This window comes from Hibiscus syriacus, unplaced genomic scaffold (genome assembly GCF_006381635.1).
Source record: "Hibiscus syriacus cultivar Baekdansim isolate YM2019G1 unplaced genomic scaffold, ASM638163v2 tig00111128_pilon, whole genome shotgun sequence".
Classification (NCBI taxonomy): Eukaryota; Viridiplantae; Streptophyta; class Magnoliopsida; order Malvales; family Malvaceae; genus Hibiscus; species Hibiscus syriacus.
Window position 1 is genome coordinate 1,146,035 of NW_024062989.1, and position 20,982 is coordinate 1,167,016.

Here is a 20,982-nt window from a genome sequence, read left to right on the forward strand (position 1 = left end):
GAGGTATGCGAGTACACTGAGGTTGTGCACACATATGCTGTCACCACAGTTCGTATAAATGTCCCGAAGGACCTATCATCCCGAAGGACCTGTCATCCCGAAGGATGTAATATGTGTCCCGTAGGACCTATCATATGTCTTATAGGACATATGTAACCCTCGACTCTTGGCATGCCAACTATACCTATAACTCTCGTATCATATACTATGGACATTTATTATGAATACATTTCTCATCACTTGTTCTTTCTCTTCTATCACATACCACATGTATGTGTAACCAAGTATTTTATATCATATCACATGTATCACGTATTACATATTCATATGTCATTTCATATCATATCAAATGTATCACGTATTTCATATTCATATATCATTTCATATAGTCACATAGCTTATCTCATTTCACATTGGTCATATCTCATAACATATATCACATATGCATATTATGTAACATATATAATAACCTATACTCATTTCATGTATTCATGCACATATAAGAATTACCAATCAAATAACATTTTAGGAGTCACTTCTTACCATAGTAACTCCATTACTGACTCATCGCAAGCCAATGTTCGTTCAATAATATAAGTACAATTAAAATTGCATTCATCTTAGCCTTGTTTAATTTGAATCAATTTTAATCCTTTAATTATTCCAGAACTTGTTTAGGCTCAATATCTACATAAATATAACATTTCAAAACAACTATCAGAAGCCTAAACCTTAACCTTGATGTTAACAACTTAAGTCAGATTATTGAACCAAATTTCATTTTTCCTTCAAGAAGGGGAATCGATTCCCCTTCATAGGTATCAGTTCCCTCTGCCCAGAAATTGTACTTTAAGCCCGAATATCATCAATTCTTCACTCAATTCTTCTATTTTAAACCCCTATCATATCATTAAACTCAACTACCATTACTTAAACCAACTTATATCCATGAAAATCATCTATAACTTAAAAATTTCATTCCTCATATGTAATTCAAGAATCATACTCAAATTTCAATATGTTCTAAATACAATTCTAACACTTCATATTCCTTAATTATCATGATAACAAGTCAAATTTAACTTCAAATTCAACTTATCAACTCTTTTCCATGATTTCATATAAAAACTCATTTTCTTAAATATGTTATAACTTCTTCATCTTTTGATTATAAGACAACTTAAGTTTTCCTTAAGCTTAATTATCATCTAATGATCAAATCCTAACCTTTAATTTAACAAATAATCAACAACTCAGAAAAAACTTACCTTTGCCTAGCTTCCACGTTTGGGAGAAGAAGAAAGGAAGAAGAAAGAGTTTTCAGATAACTCTTTTCCCCACCTCCACGTGATTTATTCATATTATTGGGGGAAATATCTTTCATGCTAAATGACCATTTTGCCCTTTAATTCTTTTGATAATTACTAATAACTTTCAGGAAATATTTCTGAACAAATCATTAAACTATTCAAATATCCTACTTCGATCACCAAACTCTGAAGTTTTATAAGTTAATCACTAACCCGTATTTTGGGATGTTACAATAAAATTTCAGGATTAAATCTCTTCTTTTGTAACAGCTGAAACGTCTAGATGAACCTGACTCAAAAACAGTCCAGGTTCATTGCATCATTGTTCAGCTGTTATAACTTCCGAAATTATATCATGTAACCAATGGAATTAAATCAAATAACTCCTGTAACTCCTGATATTAACAGCTTGTCTCCTCTGTACAAAGCTGGAAATCAGTCCAGATACATCTTAACGTTTTTTATTTAATTTAGGAAAAACTGTTTAATTTCTGATAACTCTCATAAATCAGTTGTTATCATTTGAAATTAAACAGTCCTCATCAGCCTATAAATATTATTTGAAATCTTTCACATTTTTCCATTTGTTTCTTTCAAAGAGAAATTCCTCAAGAATTTTCTCTAAAAAGATAGTATCCGCGCGGACGTGTCGAAGACACGTATTACCACGACCACGACCACGAGCCAAGCCGTGCCGTGCCGTGCCGTGCTGAGCCGAGACGAGATGAGACGAACGGACAGTGGCGGCGGTGCGCGAGAGTCCCCCTTGTTCTCTATCACTCAAAAGGAAGTGGGAAAGCCAAGCCTTAAATACCATTCCCAATAGTGTTTCCAATACTATGTGAGATTGAGCATTACCAACATTCCCTCACTAATACAAAATAATTCTTCTGAAACTCGAAAACAAACTTTCCAGAAGAGCAATAGCGAGATTAGTTGCTTAAGCAATAGTGAATGTATCTGGAACTAGTACATAGTGATGATGAACAATCCTTCTCTTAGATAAGTGAAACTAGTCTGGAACTTTCTAAGATGGAGGTAAACTCATAACACACAACTAACCCCTTCATCCACCTGAGTCCTCGATGTGTAAGATATATATATACAAAAGTATATATTTGGCCATCTTACCTCAGGATTCTAGTAAGTGTGCTAGAAAAATGGCCCAACATTTTTCATAGAAGGCGGCTAACCCTTCTCACTTACATAGGTTATTTCATCAAGTTTATCTCAACATAAACCACCCTTAAAAGGGATATGAAATAATTAAGAGCTTTTATAATAGCTCAACCTCACAAAGGGTATGGTGACTTTCTTCAAGTTCATTATAAATGAACCACCCAAACTCTGGGCTAAGAAGTCATTAAGAATAAATATTCAACCTCATTTATCGGTAAATTCAATAAGTCATTCTCACTAGAACCATCCAAATACTTGGATTTGAATTTATTAAGAGTTTAACAAACTCAACCTTTCTGTCGGTAAGTTCATCATTTCCTACCCACTCAATCTGGGTTATGAACTTATTAAGAATAGATATTCAGCCAAAATCGGTAAATTCATCAATTCTTTCTCACTAAGACCACCCAAAGCCTGGGTTATGAATTTATTAAGAGCGCTTAAGCTCATCCTGGGCATGCACATTATTCATCATAGGGATAGGCAGTAGGAATGTGCACTATGAGTCTTTCTATGGTTTCGTTTGACCACATGGAACTTAGATAACTAAGTTGGGTATCCACCATGAATTCCTCAATTAATGGGCTTTAGACCCATCCCCCTCGATGAATCTAGGACCAGCTTTCGACTTAACCCTTTGGTAAGTGGATCTGCTAGGTTCCTTTCCGACTTCACATACTCTAAAGAGAGCACTCCATTCTTTATTAAGTGTCTAACAGATTCATGTCATATGCGAATGTGTCTTTTCTTACCATTGTAAGCTTGGTTCTTAGCCACACATATCGCAGCTTGTGAATCACACAATAATGAAACCGGAGGAGTCGGTCTTCCCCACAACGGAATATCTGCTAACATGCTTCTGAGCCACTCGGCTTCTTGCCCAGCTAGGTCAAGAGGTATAAACTCTGACTCCATAGTAGAACGAGCAATACAAGTCTGCTTTGATGATTTCCACGAGATTGCTGCTGCACCCAAAATAAAAACATACCCGCTCATAGAGCTTACATCGTCATTATCAGAAACCCAGTTGGCATCACAATATACTTCCAGTATCGCAGGAAAGCCAACAAACTCAAGTTTCCAAAGTACCCTTAAGATACTTCAGTAAGCGTTTAAGAGCAATCCAGTGCTCACCACTCGGATTAGGAGTATATCTACTCAGTCTACTCACATCATAAGCAATATCAGGCCGAGTATAGTTCATTAAGAATATTAAGCTTCTGATTAACTTAGCATATTCAGTTTGGGAAACACTACTTCCTTTATTCTTAACTAGATGTATGCTAGGGTCATAAGGAGTTAGAACAGGGACGACATCAAAACTGTCAAATTTCTTTAGCACTTTCTCTATATAATGTGCTTGACATAAAGAAAATCTCTTCTCAGTTTTGGTAACTTTGACTCCTAAGATTACATCTACTTCTCCCAAATATGTCATCTCAAACTTAGTGGACAAGAATTTTTTAACTTTGTTAATGGACTCAATGTTAGAACTGAAAATCAACATGTCGTCAACATAAAGACTTATGATAACACATTCAGTGTCAAACATCTTCGAATACACACAAGCATCCAAACCATTCACAACAAACCCAAAACTAAGAATAGTTTTATGAAATTTCTCATACCACTGTTTAGGAGCCTGCTTAAGTCCATAGAGTGACTTTTTGAGTCTACAGACTTTGCCTTCCATACCAGGTGATTCAAAACCTAGTGGCTGCTCCATGTAAATCTCCTCATCTAGATCTACATTCAAGAAAGCAGTCTTAACATCCATTTGATGTACCTGCAACTTATGAATAGAGGCTAGTGTAAATAATGCACAAATCGTTAAGATTTTTGTAACGGGAGAATATGTATCAAAGTAGTCTAAACCAAACCTTTGAGTGAACCCTTTGACGACTAACCTTGCCTTGTACCGCTGAATCGAACCATCTGGCCTTAGTTTCTTCCGGAAGACCCATTTGTTAGAGATTGGTTTGAATCCCTTAGGCAAGTCAACTAATTCCCAAGTATGATTAGACATTATCGATTCTAGTCATCACTAACAACACTTTTCCAAAAACTAGCATCGATAGATCTTATTGATTCTTCAAAAGTTTTAGGATCCTCATCTAATAGAAAAATTTGAGCTATAGGACCTGAAATGGAGTCTAAATCATTTATCTCATAAATAAAGGAAGTAATAAAGTCTGGTCCAAAAGAGGTTTCAACTCTTTGCCTTTACTTCTTCTAGGCTCGAAATCAATTTGTTCAGAATACCTAGCAGGATTACTAGAAGAAGTGGATGAAATATATTCTATTTGTGTTTCAATATTCATTCTCGGTTCCTTTAAAGGAAAATTATTTTCAAAGAAAACAGCATCCCTTGACTCACAAATAGAATAATCTTGTAAAAGCATGAATCTGTATGCAGCACTATTCGTAGCATACCCTATAAACACTGCATCAACAGTTTTAGGTCCAATGGTGGACTTCTTAAAGTCTGGCAAACCCACTTTGGCCAGACACCCCCACACTTTCAGGTATTGTAAATTAGGAGCGTATCATTTCCACAATTCATATGGGGTAGAATCTAATTTCTTATGAGGAACTCGGTTCAAGATATGAGTTGCCGATAGAATGGCTTCCCCCCCCACATGTTATCAGATAAACCTGAACTTATTAGTAAAGAATTCATCATCTCTTTTAAAGTTCTATTTTTCCTTTCGGCTATATCATTCTGTTGAGGAAAATAGGGGGCGGGCTGAAGTTTCATGAATTATGCCATTATTTTCACAAATATCTTTTAAGAAATTAGATCCATATTCACCACCTCTATCAGATCTAACCCATTTGATTCTCCTATCTAACTGATTTTCTACTTCTGCCTTATAAATAAGAAAGAAGTTTTCAGTTTCATCTTTAATTCTTAGGAGATAAACTTTTGTATATCTTGAATAATCATCTACAAAAGTTATGTAGTATTGTTTTCCTCCTTAACTTTCAGTGTTTCTAAAATCTGCTAGATCAGTATGAATGAGTTCTAACAGTTCAGTCTTTCTATTAGAAACAATCTTAAAGTGAGGTCTAGTATGCTTAGCTTCTATACAAATCTCACATTTGTTAAATCTAGTTGTGTCTAGTTTAGGAAGAACATTCATATTCATTAATTTTTTAAAGCATGAATATTCACATGTCATAATCTAGCATGCCACATATCAATGGATTCAACAATATAAGCAGAAGTGGTAGCTTTATTTTCATTAAATTGAGTTTCTATGACAAATAAACCATTGCTTAAAAACCCTTTCCCCACATAATCACCATTTCGGGAAAGTACAAGTTTATCTGCCTCAAAAACTAACTTAATGCATGCCTTATTCAGAAGATCACCACTTATCAAATTTCTACGCAAGGCAGGTACATACAGAACATTATTTAAAGCCAGAGTTTTACCAGAAGTCAGCTTGAGTAAAACCTTGCCTTTGCCTAGCACTTCAGAACTGCTAAAGTTCCCCATATACACACGTTCACCAGTGTTCCCATCCTCGAACTCGGTGAAAAACTCCTTCCTTGCGCAGAAATGCTTCGAAGCGCTAGTGTCAACTACCCATTCTGAGCTGTTCTCCACCAGATTAACTTCTGAGACCACCGCAACAATGATCTCATCATCTTCTTCTACAACGTGCATCCGTGGCTTGTTTTCATTCTAGCGGTCTAAGAGGTGTTGGCATTGGTAAGCTTTATGGCCGGGTAAACCGCAGACATAACACTTGAATGTCTTTTCTTCCGGTTTGGCCTTTCCTGACTTCTTGAAGTTGGTAGCCTTCTGTGGTTTCGTCTTCTTGTCTTGATTCCCACGTTTCATGATCTTCTTAAATTTAGATTCAACCAAGTTAGCTTTAAAAGATAAATTACTCATAGAATTAGTAAGCTTATCTTTTAAACGGTTGGCTTCTTCAATCTTCATATGGCCAACAAGTTCTTCAAGCGAAATGTCTTTCTTCTTATGCTTAAGAGAGTTGCGGTAGTCGGACCAGGACTTGGGCAGCTTCTCAATTAGTACATTGGCTTGCAGCACCTCACACATTTGCATCCCTTCAGCGATGATGTCAGCGACTAAGTTCTCATAGTCATGGACTTGATCCATTATTGGCTTGTCGTCTGTCATCTGGAATTTGAGCCATTCACCAACAACATACTTCTTGATGCCCGCATCGTCCGCACCATACTTTTTGTCGAGAGTGTCCCATATTGCCTTGGCACTCCTTTCTCTAAGGAACATATCAAATAGTTTATTTGACATGTGGCTGAGCAGATGTCCTCACACCGTCTTGTTGTCTTTCTCGTAGATAGCGAGAGCGGCGACGGTAGTTGCTAAGGCATCATCATTGAGGACCACATCCGCATCAATTCCGACAGCTGGGGTTGGCGGCATGGTAGGTGGTGGCTTGAGCAGCACGTAGTCAAGATCAAGCTGCTCGAAGAATATCAGGATTCTTTGGGACCACATTCTATAATTCTTTCCATCAAGTGCATCGAGCTTGGAAAGATCGAGGATTAGTTTGCTCAAAGGTGTTGTCATGATTGCAGTATATGGAATTCGTTTCTAAATTGTTGGATATATGAACTGTAAAACTACACCGTTAACACTGACTAGAAATATAAACAGTAATTAAAAGGAACAAATTCGTAAACCGTGTCGTGGCAAAAACCACTGCCTTAGAAACGAATTCGCCCCGATGTGTGTAATCGTTACAATAGGCGGACCGTCCCCCGAGGTTAACACGGTCGCTCCAAATTCTGTACACCTAAAATCGGAATGGACTGCCGGTGGTATTGCTATTCTTATCGGAAAGCACAGAAAGAATAATTGCAGAAAACACTTTGAAAGTGAATTGTGAATGTTGAGAGTGAGTTGAGAAACTGAATATAGCCCTCTATTTATAGGCTAGAAATAGGGTTAAAATCGTCCATAAAATTTCAGGATTAAATCTCTTCTTTTGTAACAGCTGAAACGTCTAGATGAAACTGACGGACGGACGGACGGCGGCGGCGGTGCGCGAGAGTCCCCCTTGTTCTCTATCACTCAACAAGGAAGTGGGAAAGCCAAGCCTTAAAAACCATTCCCAATAGTATTTCCAATACTATGTGGGATTGAGCATTACTAGCATATAAAATTTTGTTGACAGTACTGATTACGGTTGTTTCATCGGAAAGAAGTTTTTCAAAATTGAAGCTCTTGAAATCTTATCTTTGAAGCACAATGACTCAAGATAGATTGAACGGATTTGCAATTCTAAGCATCGAAAATCAATTTTTATAAAGTCTTGATTATCGTAAAATAATAAAGGTTTTTGCTTCAAAAAATACACGAATGCATCGTTTTAGGTGATATTTGTAACCTTGTAGGTTTTGGTTTGTATTAGTATTAATATTGTTTGACTATACTTTCTATTACATTTTTGTTTTAAAAAAAATATTTATGTTTTGTCTATTATACGGTACAAGTATAGGGGCATAAAATTATGATCTCGCCCAGGGCATTAAAACTCATTGGACCGACCCAGTACTTTTTCATATACCGACTTTCTTTTTTCATAAATCTAAGGTGAATATAAGATAATATATGTTCAAAAACTTTCAACTATTTGACAATGAATACTCTTATCTCTACCTACACATTGCTCGAACCCAAAACCTCAAAAAATAACAACAAATATTTTAATCACTAAAGTCACTTGGTTCGTGTTTCATGTGCCGACTTAAGTATCGGAGACTGTTGTATAGCCAAAGCTCGGACAATGAAGTAATTAGCTAGACTGTTAAAAGTACATGATTAAAATGATATTAATAATTTAAAAATTCAAATAAAATTGAAGATTAATTCAATATTTAAAACATAATTCTGAGATGTTTAACGTTATTAGTTCCTAAGTTTGTGTTGGGTTAGATATGGGCATATGGGTATTGAATAGAGTGGCCTAGATTAGATATTAAATGACTTGAGGTTGGTTATGACTATAGAAACATATTTAGACTGGGTTCAAAAAATTAATGCCTTTTTCTTCTTATTATTTGTGGGTGGAAGTTGAGTGCAAGATGATTGATTGCAAAGTCAAAATTTGGTTATAAGATATGATGGTGCGAATGGGAGGAGAGTTTGATGCAGTGGAATCCTATGTCCAACATTTCCAAGCAATTGGTGTAAATCTTCGTTAATGTTCTCTGGGTTCTATATGGTATCCATTGATGTGATATAAAACCCACCCCTGGACTTTCATCTACAAAATTACTTTTATATTTATGTTGGATCTTTGTTTCAAGTTTTTTCTTGGACTTTCATCTACAAAATTACTTTTATTTTTATGTTGGATCTTTTTTTTCAAGTTTTTTCGGCCGAAAGGCATCACATGTTGGTGTACTTTTGAAAAAAAAATTAACGTGACTATCATATTATTTTCTCTCAATATGATCCTTTAACTCAGAAAATAAATATAATGTAGCCCTTTAACCAATGTTTTTTATCGTTAACCGGTACAATACTAGCGTATCAGATCATGGTACTGACGTGGTAATCTATCTGCCATGTTTGAGTTATCAATTTAACCAATCTGTCATGTCATTTGCCATGTTAATCTGCACCCTAGACTGCCATGTCAGTACCGTGGACTGTCATGTCAACATTGTAAACTGCTACATCAGCACTGTAACGATTAACGATGAAAAAACGTTGGTCAAAGGGCTACATTAGATTTATTTTATGAATTGAAGAACTACATTAGGAGAAAATAATAATACGAGTACCACATTAATTTTTTTAAAAAAATATATACATGAATCTTTGATGATTTTTGTCAAGTTTTTTTTATATAGATAGATCAAATCATATTTTTTTTATATAGGGAGAAAGACATGATTTAAATTCTAGATAAAATAAATGTCAATATCACTTACCTAAATATAATTACAGTAGAAACTCTTTAAATTAATACTCGATAAATTAATAAACTCTCTAAAATAATAAATTTGTCCGGTCCCGACATGGATCAATGTAAAAAATTGAAAAACTCGATAAAATAATAAGATAATAATTTTTCGTGAGATCCCTTTATAATTTTCGGTCCCAAGAAAATCATAAATTAATAATTCATATAAACTGAAAAAAATATATTACACTCTATTGAAATATGATTCAATAGTTGTCTGTTTTCCTTTAAAGTTCAAGTCTATTTGGAGCTCATTATTAATTTAACTCATCTCTTGTAACGTAATTCTAAGAGGCATAGACTAATTTGCTTTTTTGTTTGGTATGTACAATATAATTACTTAAAAACTCTTTAAATTAATAACTATTAATTTATCGATAAATTAATAACTCTATAAATTAATAAATTTCTCCGGTCCTGACATTATTAATTTATAGAGTTTTAATTGTATAGTATTCAAATAATATATGTATTTAAATTTAAAAGTAAAATTAAGTATGGATTATCGATAATAAAAGAATTATTTTTATTTTTTGAAATCTCTAATTCGAACCCTATAAATATTAGTGATATGAATATTTAATGTCAAGTAATTAAAATTTATCTTTAAATATATATTACATCGTATTTATCATAGATTAATAAAAAATAACATCAAAGATGCTAGATCAAAATATATATCTAATAAATAACTAAAATGATATTCACTAAAAGTTAAATTATTCAATTAATTTTTGAAAGAAAAATATGGATATAAAATGGGGACAATACCCAACTAGTGTGTGCCAACCATTGAAGAAAGGGAATATTCCAGATTTTTTTACGATTTATTTTTCAGAAAAAAATTCATTCATTCACCCAAAAATTATATTTATATTTTTATGTTGATTCTATAATTTATACTCAGAGTGTGTGATTATTTTTAATAATTTTATTTTTTAAAAGTATAACATAATATTTGATATATATATATATAGAGAGACGATTTATATTGTGATGTTAAAATTTAAATATATAAGAGAATTTTATTTTCTAGATTTAATATAAAAATAATTATTTAAATTATGTTTTAAAAAATATTTTAGTGTCTAAAATCTTTCCGTTAAAAATTAGATCCTAACGTTTTATTTTATTTTATAATTTTAGGCATTATATTTTTTATTTTTTATAAATCAAACGTAATTTTTTGAAAGAAAAAAATATTAAAAGACAACCATTCTGTTTACGCGCCACCATAGGAGCTTTCTTTTCCGCCGTCTCCGGCGGATGTTACCGCAACCGGGGCCATCACCACAACAAATGCTCCACGAAGAGGGAAAATCGAGACGATCGAACCACCGAGCCACGGTTCACGAGTTTCAATATTTGTTGTCGAAAGGGATCCGAACCATCACCGACGACATCCGGTGCAAGCGGTGTGAGAGACAGTAGATTGGGTACGATCTGAGAGAGAAGTTCAATGAGATCACTGGTGATTTCAGCCAAGAAGAGAGCTGGCCGATTTGGGTGATTTGAGAGGCAGTACCATATGGTTTCTTATTGTTTTATGACGATCGGCGGTCAATTTGGGTGACTGCTTGTCGGGGTTGGGGTCGCGAGGCGTCGGCAAATCTGGTGGCCGTGGCGGTGTCGGTGTCGTCATTATTCTGGTGGTGACGGTGACGCCGGCGAAACTGCTGTTGCTGGTTGTGGAAGAGAAGTAGGGGGTTTTTTTTTAATAATATAATATTTTTAAGTAAATTCTTAAAATGATATGTTAAATTTAATTTTTTGAAACGGGCACTTATTTAAGGAGTGTTAAATTTAATTTTTAATTTTTTAATACAAAATTTATTTAGCGAAGTTTTCCAAAAAAAAAATAAATTGAGATGTTGATCACGAGTTTTCTCTATTTATTCGTTTAATATTTGAGGTAAAGATTAATCTTATCAAATAAGATAAAAATATTTATCATTAATTTATGTTTGATATTAAAAGCAAGAAAATCATGCATAGAGGTGCAGTATTTTGTTTGTGTATATATATTTTCTATTCCTCATTGCATATTGATTTTCCAAACAAATTTGCTTCTTTTCTATCTATATAATCTGCCTCTTGCCAAGCTTAATATGAATCAAATAAAAGAATAAGAAATGGAGGTAGACATACAGACCAAGCTCCGCCTAGCTCTTGGGTCAATGAAGGACCATGCATCCATCGGCAAGGCCATGATATACAACCACGACGCCAAAGCCTTTTCCCATATAGACATAGCCGTCCTCCGAGCCACCGCCCACGATAACGGTCCGGTAGAAGACAAATACATGCAGAAATCCTCTTCCTCGTCTCGAATTCTCCCGGATCGATCCCTTATCTGGCTCAAAGGATTTCACAACGGCTCTGCAAGACCCGAGACCTCCTCGTCGCCCTCAAAACTCTTTCCCTCATCCACCGTCTCTTCCGCGGCGGCAACCGCTCCTTCGAACGAGAGCTGCGTAACGCTCACGTCTCCGGTCATCTCCAAATTAGTGCCACCGCCAACTGTTTCCTCAACTCCTCGTTTTCGTTCCTACGCAGCTACGCGGCCTATCTGGAAGAACGAGTGGGATGGGCCATTACACAAGCCGGGAAACTCGAACCGGTTATGTTCAACGGCCTGGAGTTCGGATGTTACGAGGAGAAGTCGATCGACATGGTATTCCGTAAGTTGCCGAAATGTCAAGACTCAAGAGTTTTTGGACAGGGTCTTGGATTGTTTGCCGATTGATATCGTGCCGCCGGCAGACAACTTGGCTCAAGCAACCATGGCGAACACCTTAAAAGAGAGCTTCCAAGTTTACATTATGCACTGCGAAGGCATCGAGATTCTCATCAACATGTTCTTCGATTTGACGACGCCAGCCAGAACTTTGGCCTACTCAAGAGGGCTTCTCGACAAGGCAAAGAGCTTGCCGATCTGTACGAAACGTGCAAACGAGTGGTCGAGAACAAGAACCTGGAGTATCCCGGTGTGCAGATAATCACCATGGATCATGTTTTGGCATTGGAACAATGCTCCTGCCTTATGTCAACGAGTTCGTCTATGGGTAAACAAAGCGAAAAGTAAGGGGATGAAGATGATACTAGTTCGTCGTCGAATCAATTCTCATTCAGTCTTGAAACCAAAATAAGCAAAGTTTGGGTTGTTTTTGACGAAGATTACGGTGAATTGCTGGTGCCTGTGGATATTGTTTAATGGCCTTTGTCAACGCCATTGTAGTGTACTCCAAGAACAAAATAGTGACTAAAGATTGATGGTAGAGAAGCTCAACTCCATGGATTCTCTGAATCAAATGGAGATGAATTTTAACATTGTCCTCCAACAGGAGGTTAAATCTTGAAGATGATGAACCCACAGCAAGAAAATCACAAAAAGAAAAATTATCAGAGCTTTTGGTAGGTGCTTGCTAGTTTCTGGAGAACAATATGTTATTGAACTTGATTCGTTACGATAATTTCATCAGAGTGAAATCTATAATTTCATCAGAGTGAAGTCGTTGTCATGTGTTGTGAATGGTCCTTCGAGTTGCGATAGAAACTCATCTTTTATGGAAAGTATCATGCTTTGGTTTCATCAAGAAATCCCAATTTGGATGCCAAGGGAGGTCATTTTCAGTTTTGCAATAGATCATATCAATTCTCTTACAAGTTCGTATACTATAACTAAAAGTTTATTAGTTGGTGGTACAAGAGAGTATTATTCTACTTAGATTTTAAGTTCGAGTAAATGTCAATAGTTAAAGAAGATTTTAAACCAATATTATCTTATAATCATGAGAAAATTATTTAATCATATTTAATATATATATATATATATATTCTAATCTGTTTATTATACAACACAAGATTCTTAATCTTGAGGTCGTGGGATCGAGTCCCATGGAGGGCATTTCATAATTTGGAGGTCTCCTACGGAAGCTACTTTCAACCTAGTGTTGAGGGCATCATACTATCTTACCTCTCCCTTACCCCATTACATATGGGAACAGGGGACAACCATTTTTTTTGTTTATTATACATAAATGTTTGTTTTAATCCATTTATTTAATAAAAAGGAAATTTTAGTCCCTAAAAATTAATATTTTGATCCAAAGTTTTAAAGTTATAATTATACGAACTAAATATTTTGGTTTAAACATCCTTGATATCTACGTCAATTTTAAAATGAGAAAATAATCTCAGTGACCAAAAATCTCATATAATATACGATTTTAACCAACTTTTTCCGGATTTGCCAAAATGACCAACAAAATCGCAATGCGATCGCTAATTCGCAACGCGATCTCCATTATCGCAAATCAGTTTCCAAATTCGCAACGCGATTATGACTATCGCAATGCGATTTTCCAATTTCGCGTTGCGATTTTCCCAATTCGCAATGCGAATAAGTAAATCGCAATGCGAATTTGGAAAATCGCAATGCGAATTTGGAAAATCGCAATGCGAATTTGGAAAATCGCAATGCGAATTTGGAAAATCGCAACGCGATACTGACTATCGCAATGCGATAATACAAAATCGCAACGCGATACTGACTTTCGCAACGCGATACTTACTTTCGCAACGCGATACTGACTTTCGCAACGAGATAATACATAATCGCAATGTGATTTTCAAAGCGCCATTAGTATCGCAAAGCGTATTTTATTTTCAAATTCCAAACACGAATATTAATATATTGGAACACTGAACCGTCCACAGTATATCCCGTAATCGTAACTCATAACCTAAAACCTAAAATCACAACTCAGTCCCATCTCCATCTCTCACTCTCTCACCCATCTCCGACGAAATCTGTCCCCATCTCCGGCGAAATCCGTCTATCTCCATCTCTCAGAGCCACGCTCACAATCAGAAATGGAAAATCAACCAAATCAACCACCGATGGTTAATTTTTTTAATTATTTTCTTTTTTAAATTTTTGCATTATTATTAGGTTTTTCATATTGAAATTGATGATAAGTTTACTGGTAATTTCAATAATAGATTAACCATTTCACTTAGATTGCTTATTAAATCAACCGAGAATCGCAACGCGAAATGAAAATCGCAAGGACAAAATCGCAACGCGATTTTATTCTCTCGTTGCGATAGTCAAATTCGCGTTGCGATTGTCATTTTCGTGTTGCGATTTCCATTTTCAGAAACTATTTTTCTTCTGCAAATTGAAACTTGAATGAATTGCATTACTTCAACAAAAAAACAAAGACAAATAAGAAATTCACAGTGTTACAAATAATAGTATATGATAGCATGATAAATTACATATCACTGTCTGATTTGAGAGATATTATCAAGGGATGGAGCTCTCATTTGGCTAAATTCTTGGATAGGATTAATTATTGGACTCATTCTGGACACAAGAAGCCAAAGAAGTTCAATGTCACAGTTGTCAGAGACGAGACCGCGCCACAACAATCACCGAGAGCCAGAGGGGATTGTGGTCCTCTCGTATGCATGTGCTTGGCGCGTTCGACGACGGGAAGCACACAGTTTCTACCTCCCACCGATAGAGATAGAGCTGCAGTAGGCTTGTGGTTTCGACATTATATGGCTAGAGCGATATATTCGAGAGGCTGCCTACCTGCATCCGCGTTATGAAAGTATCCATTGTTAATTGGTAAGTCAAATGCAAGTTTTGTTAACATATATACTCCTTTTGGTTTGAAAATGTTTGGTTAAGTACCTAGAATTCAATAATTTGCTGTTTGTAGGTTTTAGATGTGTAGGAAGTCTTGTTTGAGCAAATATTTGGTTTCTGCAGGTTAATCCTTAAGTGAGCTGCGTGAAATGGATGTACGGGTGCAAAAGTTGATTCATTGATTCAATAATTGATGAGGAAATAAGAATTATTATTATTTTTTGATTGTTTAATTGATTTGTAAAAAATGATTTGTAAATGTTGATTTGTTTAATTGATGTGTACATAATTCTTATTTGTGCTTGTTTAATTGATTGAAATGTAATAGTTGATTTGTTGATTTTCAATCTGCATTATGTTGAAGGCAAAACAGACTATCGCAACACGAAACTGACTATCGCAACGAGAGAATCGCAATGCGAAATGAAAATCGCAATGCGAAATAAAAATCGCAACGAGAAAATCGCAGTGCGATTTTCATTTCGCATTGCGATTTTCTCGTTGCGATAGCCATTTTCGCGTTGCGATTTCCCCGTTGCGATAGTCAAATGAATGTCTAATAAGTGATAACAACTGAACAGATCATAGCAATGTTCAAACTCAAGTTACTAATACATGCCTAACTGAAAATGTTAAAAGTGCACACATAAAATACACATAATACAACGTTTGCATTTAAAAATCACCTAAGTTAACAGTCCCAAAAGGTGAAGCCGGTTGTGATTGAGATTTTGAAGATGATTGCGATTTTCAGAATGTCGTTGCGAAAGTCAGAATCGCGTTGCGATTTTGTATTATCGCGTTGCGATAGTCAGTATCGCATTGCGATTTTCCAAATTCGCATTGAGATTTACTTATTTGCATTGCGAATTGGGAAAATCGCAACGCGAAATTGTAAAATCACATTGCGATAGTCATAATCGCGTTGCGAATCTGGAAACTGATTTGCGATGATGGAGATCGCGTTGCGAATTAGCGATCGCATTGCGATTTTGTTGGTCATTTTGGCAAATCCGGAAAAAGTTAGTTAAAATCGTATATTATATGAGATTTTTGGTCACTGAGGTTATTTTCTCTTTTAAAATTGAGTAAATCAACCTTCTTGAAAGAGAGTAATTTATTCAATATACATCTGAGAGTGAATAAATAAGAATGTTTAGTTCTTTTACGTTAGTACATAATACGTGACCAACTGCGATTATTATTTTAAAATATAAAATAATATATATATATATATATATATAATTTTATAATATTATTCATAATTTTGAAAATTTTAATTAAAGTTTTAATATTTTTGTATGATTCTTGTATATTACTTCTAATAAACTTTAAACGCCATAGTTCATAAACAGAAGTTCTGACTAGACTTTTGAGGAATTTTTAGGCTTCATATTTTGTATAAGTTGTCATTTTATATTTTCTTTAGATTTATGTACTTACCATGCAATAACCATTGGAGTACTTGAGGGCCGGAGTTGTAGACAAAAGATTTTGGGTTTATTCTCAAATTTTCTTTGTTATCTAAGATTGGGTGGAAGAGACCCTTGTGTAGATTCCTGGATTTGATGAGTTGAACTGTGAATTTTGGATTTTTCAATTAAAACTACGCAATTAGATTTAGTGATTGATTTTCTCACACCAGAAGAGTTTATGCGAATTCTCACTTGATGTCCACGGCAGTTATGTAGATAGCCAGGCAGCGTACACATAAGGTTCCACAATGGACCTGCCCAATATGTCATAAGCAATTAATCCCAATTCCATCTAATCCGATTTAACTGCTAATAATGACCTTATTGAAGCTGGTGAAAAAAGAGAGACTTATTTCCAAAGCATCGGTTGCTTACAAGTAAAACAAAATGAAATAAAGATGGGCACCATAGTTTTGTTACCAATCAACACAAATCCGCCGTAGCCTTACTGACTATCGGGATTATGTTTAAAAGAACCACCGGATCCAAAAAGGTTCGGATACAAGTATTCATCATTCATCGAAGGCCATCTCTGCGGATGTTGCTCTTGTTCAATAGCATCATCTCTGGAAACCTGTGAATCCGAACCTACTTTTAACTGGCTCACTGAAGGAAGATCCCTGGCTCTGATCCTTTGTCCGGAGAATATAAACCATCACCGTGATGGCTAAAGGAGTTCAGATTATCAAAATTGGGTTTCCCTTGCTAGCTGGTTGATGAGGAACATTTGTATGAAGGTGGTTCTCGGATCTATCCTCACTGGCTTGGCCATTATTTTTCTGCTTAAGTTCGGAAATTCTGATTTGTGCAAGAGTAGCTGCTGCGCGAGCTGCAGCTGCTGCACGCTCAGCACTTTCAGCAGCTGACTGAGCAGCAGCTAAAACATCCTCTAGATCGAAGTTGGTCTCACTTTCTGGTTCTAAAATAGCAGGTGTTGGATCGCTTGGTCTTGAAGGAATCGATGAAGCAGATACTGATGGAGGAGAAATGAATGGCAGAAACTGTTTATTTTCTTTGGATGCAGCCGGATCATCGGGCATTTCACTTTCTTTAGTTGTATTTTCTTGCATCAATATCTCGGGCTCCAAAGGGAGCATTTGTAGCACATGACCAGAAGCTCTAGCATGTCTATGCGAATGATCAATGTCGAGTTCAGGAGCAGCTGATGAAGGTGGGTTAGTTACCGGTGCTGATGCAGCATTAGTGCTTGGATGCAGTGACACATTTGGGACTTCAGGAAAATCTACCAGGTCAAAGTCTGAATCAGAATCAGGCTGCTCGGTTTGGGCATGATCAGCGGAAGAAGCCGATGTTTCACCATGCTTCTCCGCCGGAAGGGGTAACTTGGATTCAGTCACAAACTGTGTTGGGCCATTCTAACAAACAAAATAGGCATTAATGATATAGGAACAGAGAAGAGAACCCAGTCCAAATTTTACTTACCAATAAATCTTCATGTGATTTGAAAAACTCAGACTCGGTAGAAGTTGGATCCCAATCCAACTCATGCTCTTCAGCAATTTCTTTCAAAATCTTCAATTTTACTTCAGGTGAAGGAGCACGTATAGATAACAATTCTATCAACTGCATTTAGGAGGATGTCAATTGGAAGAATAAAAAATACAAAAATGAAAATACATTACGAACCTTCATACTTCCAGTACCTGACGATTAACACCACAATCTGGCCTCAGCTCAGTTGCAGCTAATACAAATTCCTTCCCGTACTTGGAAGTAAATAGCATTTGAACCTGCATCAACTCTGTTAGATCGGCACATCTTGGTGCAGCAAAACAAACGCTACTTATCGCTTCCTTCAAATCTAAAGGACATTCCCTGCAAAAGGATGATTTTCAACTTATCATTCTAATGCAGTGTGTTTTTAAATTATTTATTTAGTTTGAGCAACTTAAAAAACTTATCAACTTCCTCTGTGAGGATATAAGAGATCCAGATTAAACAAAAATACATTCATCACAGCAACAAAGTCATCTAAAAAATGTGGAGAAATTGACAGAATTGCATCGACAGGAGGGAAAATGCATTTAGTGAAGAACATCATGTGTACCTTCTACAATATTTAGGTGATATGTGCTGTTTATAACCTAGGCAAAGATTGACCTACCTTCAAAAAGGTGCTAATGCTTCATGTATGAAATTACCAAAGGCATCAATATCGGCACAGCAATGCATAGGAGAAAGGTATTCTGAGAAGTATACTATTATATAAAAATACTAAACACTCAATGAAACCATATTGAAGATGACATTACATCAGTTCTTCAACTCCTACATAATGAAAACATATAAAACATAAAGATATAATCTTCAATCTAAAGAATTAGGTCAAACTACATTTCCACTCAACTACCAAAGCCTTTCTACAAATATTTGGCCCCATCCTTCAACCTAAAGCTAATATCCCCTACATTGCAAAATTCACCCTACCAAGCTGGTTCAGACCCCAAGCAATTGAGTCAAATTCAAAATTATTAATAAATAAAAAGATAAGATTCTAAATGGTTCAAGCAAATAACCTTTGAATCTCTATGATAGGAAGCCGGACAGCAATAAGCTCGCAAAACAGCTCGAGGATCTCCTGAGCAGCTATCATGTTTTCTTCCCTTATTATATGCTCCACCTGAAATATAAACCCCAAGCAGTGCTTCATATGAAACTATCAACTCATTTTCAAGGCAGCACTCGAATAAATTGCAATACCTTTTAATAACAGCAAATTCAGAATGTACCCAAAAAATTAAATCACTTCACTAAATAATAAAAACATCATACTTAGATTATCAACTACAGATATATGCACTTCAGTAAATAATAAAATTTAAAATAAAAATATAGTTAAAGAAATCTGATTAATGAAGAAGAAATAACATACTCGAATTCGAGCAGTAGCTTCTTGGCCAGTCTCAAGCAGCTTAGCAATTTCGCGGCGCATCTGTTTATCTGAATCTCTCTCCTGTTCCTCAATAACCTTATCCGCGGAATTGTTAACTTCAGTAAAGTTTTGCTGCGTATTCCACCCAAACAAAAGGGATCAAAATTGAAACAAATTAAGCTAAATATTCAAAATTGATCGGACTAATAGTTATGAAAAGGTAAAAATAAATAATTCATCAAACAAGATTAAGCAGAAAAATCGATGAATTGAAGATTAAAGGTAGACATGAAAATGATTATAATAAGAAATGAAACTGAGGGGGGAAATACCATTTAGCAGCTTTGAAGCCTTTGTTGAAGAAGGAATCGAGCATAGCCATGATGGTAAGACCAGATCGCAGGAAAAAAAATGAAAATGAATAGGACGGTTTAAAGGGTTTGGTATTTATGGACGGCTGGAAGAAGAGGAAATCAATTATTATTTAAAAATTTTAATTAACATAACGAATTTCAATTTCATCTATTTCAAGTTGTTATTCTAATATAATTTTAATTAATAAATTTTTTATTAATATAAAATAAGTACAAAAGTATATTATTAAAGATAATTTTAAATAATTTGATATTAAATATTTATATTTTTTAATATTTGAATTCAAAATTTAAAAGACTAACGATAATTTATTTATTACTAAGATTACTCGTATTAATAGATGAATGGATAAACAGTAATAGATGATCTAATCGGATTAGAAGAGGAAAAATATTTACAATTATTTGTTGTTTACGAGTAGAAGACGCGTGGTCCAGTCGACGTTGTTGCAATTTGCAAAGCAGATTGCTTATGTACCAAGTCATTTTGTTTTAACGCTTTTAATAAATAAATAAATAGATGTCAGCCGCGCATATTGAACCGGCCGGAACTCTGCATTTCGCGTCAGGATGGGGACACCAAATGCTAACAGATATCAATTTATTTTTTAAATCATTCGAAATCTCATTATATTACCGAATTATTATTTTTTGTGCTCATACTGAATTACTATTATTTATCAATGATTGTTAATTTAATTAATAATTTTTTCCATAACTGATCTAATTCAATCCGGTTATAAAATCTGCTAAGTGGTTATCTTCATGTAGTACGTGCGTCACTTTCAACTTCAACTCACGTCAGTTTTATTGTATGATAATCTTAATATATAATTAAGATAATATAATATCGAAAATGTTAATGTTTTTTTAATATTTTTCGTTAAGTCTTATAAAATATTATTTTTTTTTATCGAAAATGTAATTTTGCTATCTAATTTTCAATAAAAAATAACGTTTTAAGTAGCGTCTAATATTAATATTTTCAGTAGAAAAAATAATGTTTTAAGTAACATTTTACTAAAAATATTAAAAAAAATTAATATTTTCGATAACGTCTTTCTTTAACAGTATATCATGACCGCCTTATCTTAGTGAGATGGTGTCTCAGTGTTAACTCT

General features: G+C 34.9%; 1 protein-coding gene and 1 pseudogene across 1 annotated transcript; one reads left to right on the forward strand and one right to left on the reverse strand.

The window, feature by feature from the left end:
- Positions 1–11,592: 11,592 nt before the first annotated feature.
- Positions 11,593–12,837, forward strand: LOC120154360 (annotated as a pseudogene).
- Positions 12,838–16,925: 4,088 nt separating this feature from the next.
- Positions 16,926–20,013, reverse strand: LOC120154325 (vacuolar protein sorting-associated protein IST1-like). The gene is given in 7 exon segments (XM_039166115.1): positions 16,926–17,970; positions 18,038–18,178; positions 18,259–18,430; positions 19,132–19,235; positions 19,488–19,555; positions 19,558–19,619; positions 19,820–20,013. Coding segments are annotated over 7 exon segments (1,296 nt in total). The 5' UTR covers positions 19,870–20,013; the 3' UTR covers positions 16,926–17,271.
- Positions 20,014–20,982: the final 969 nt, after the last annotated feature.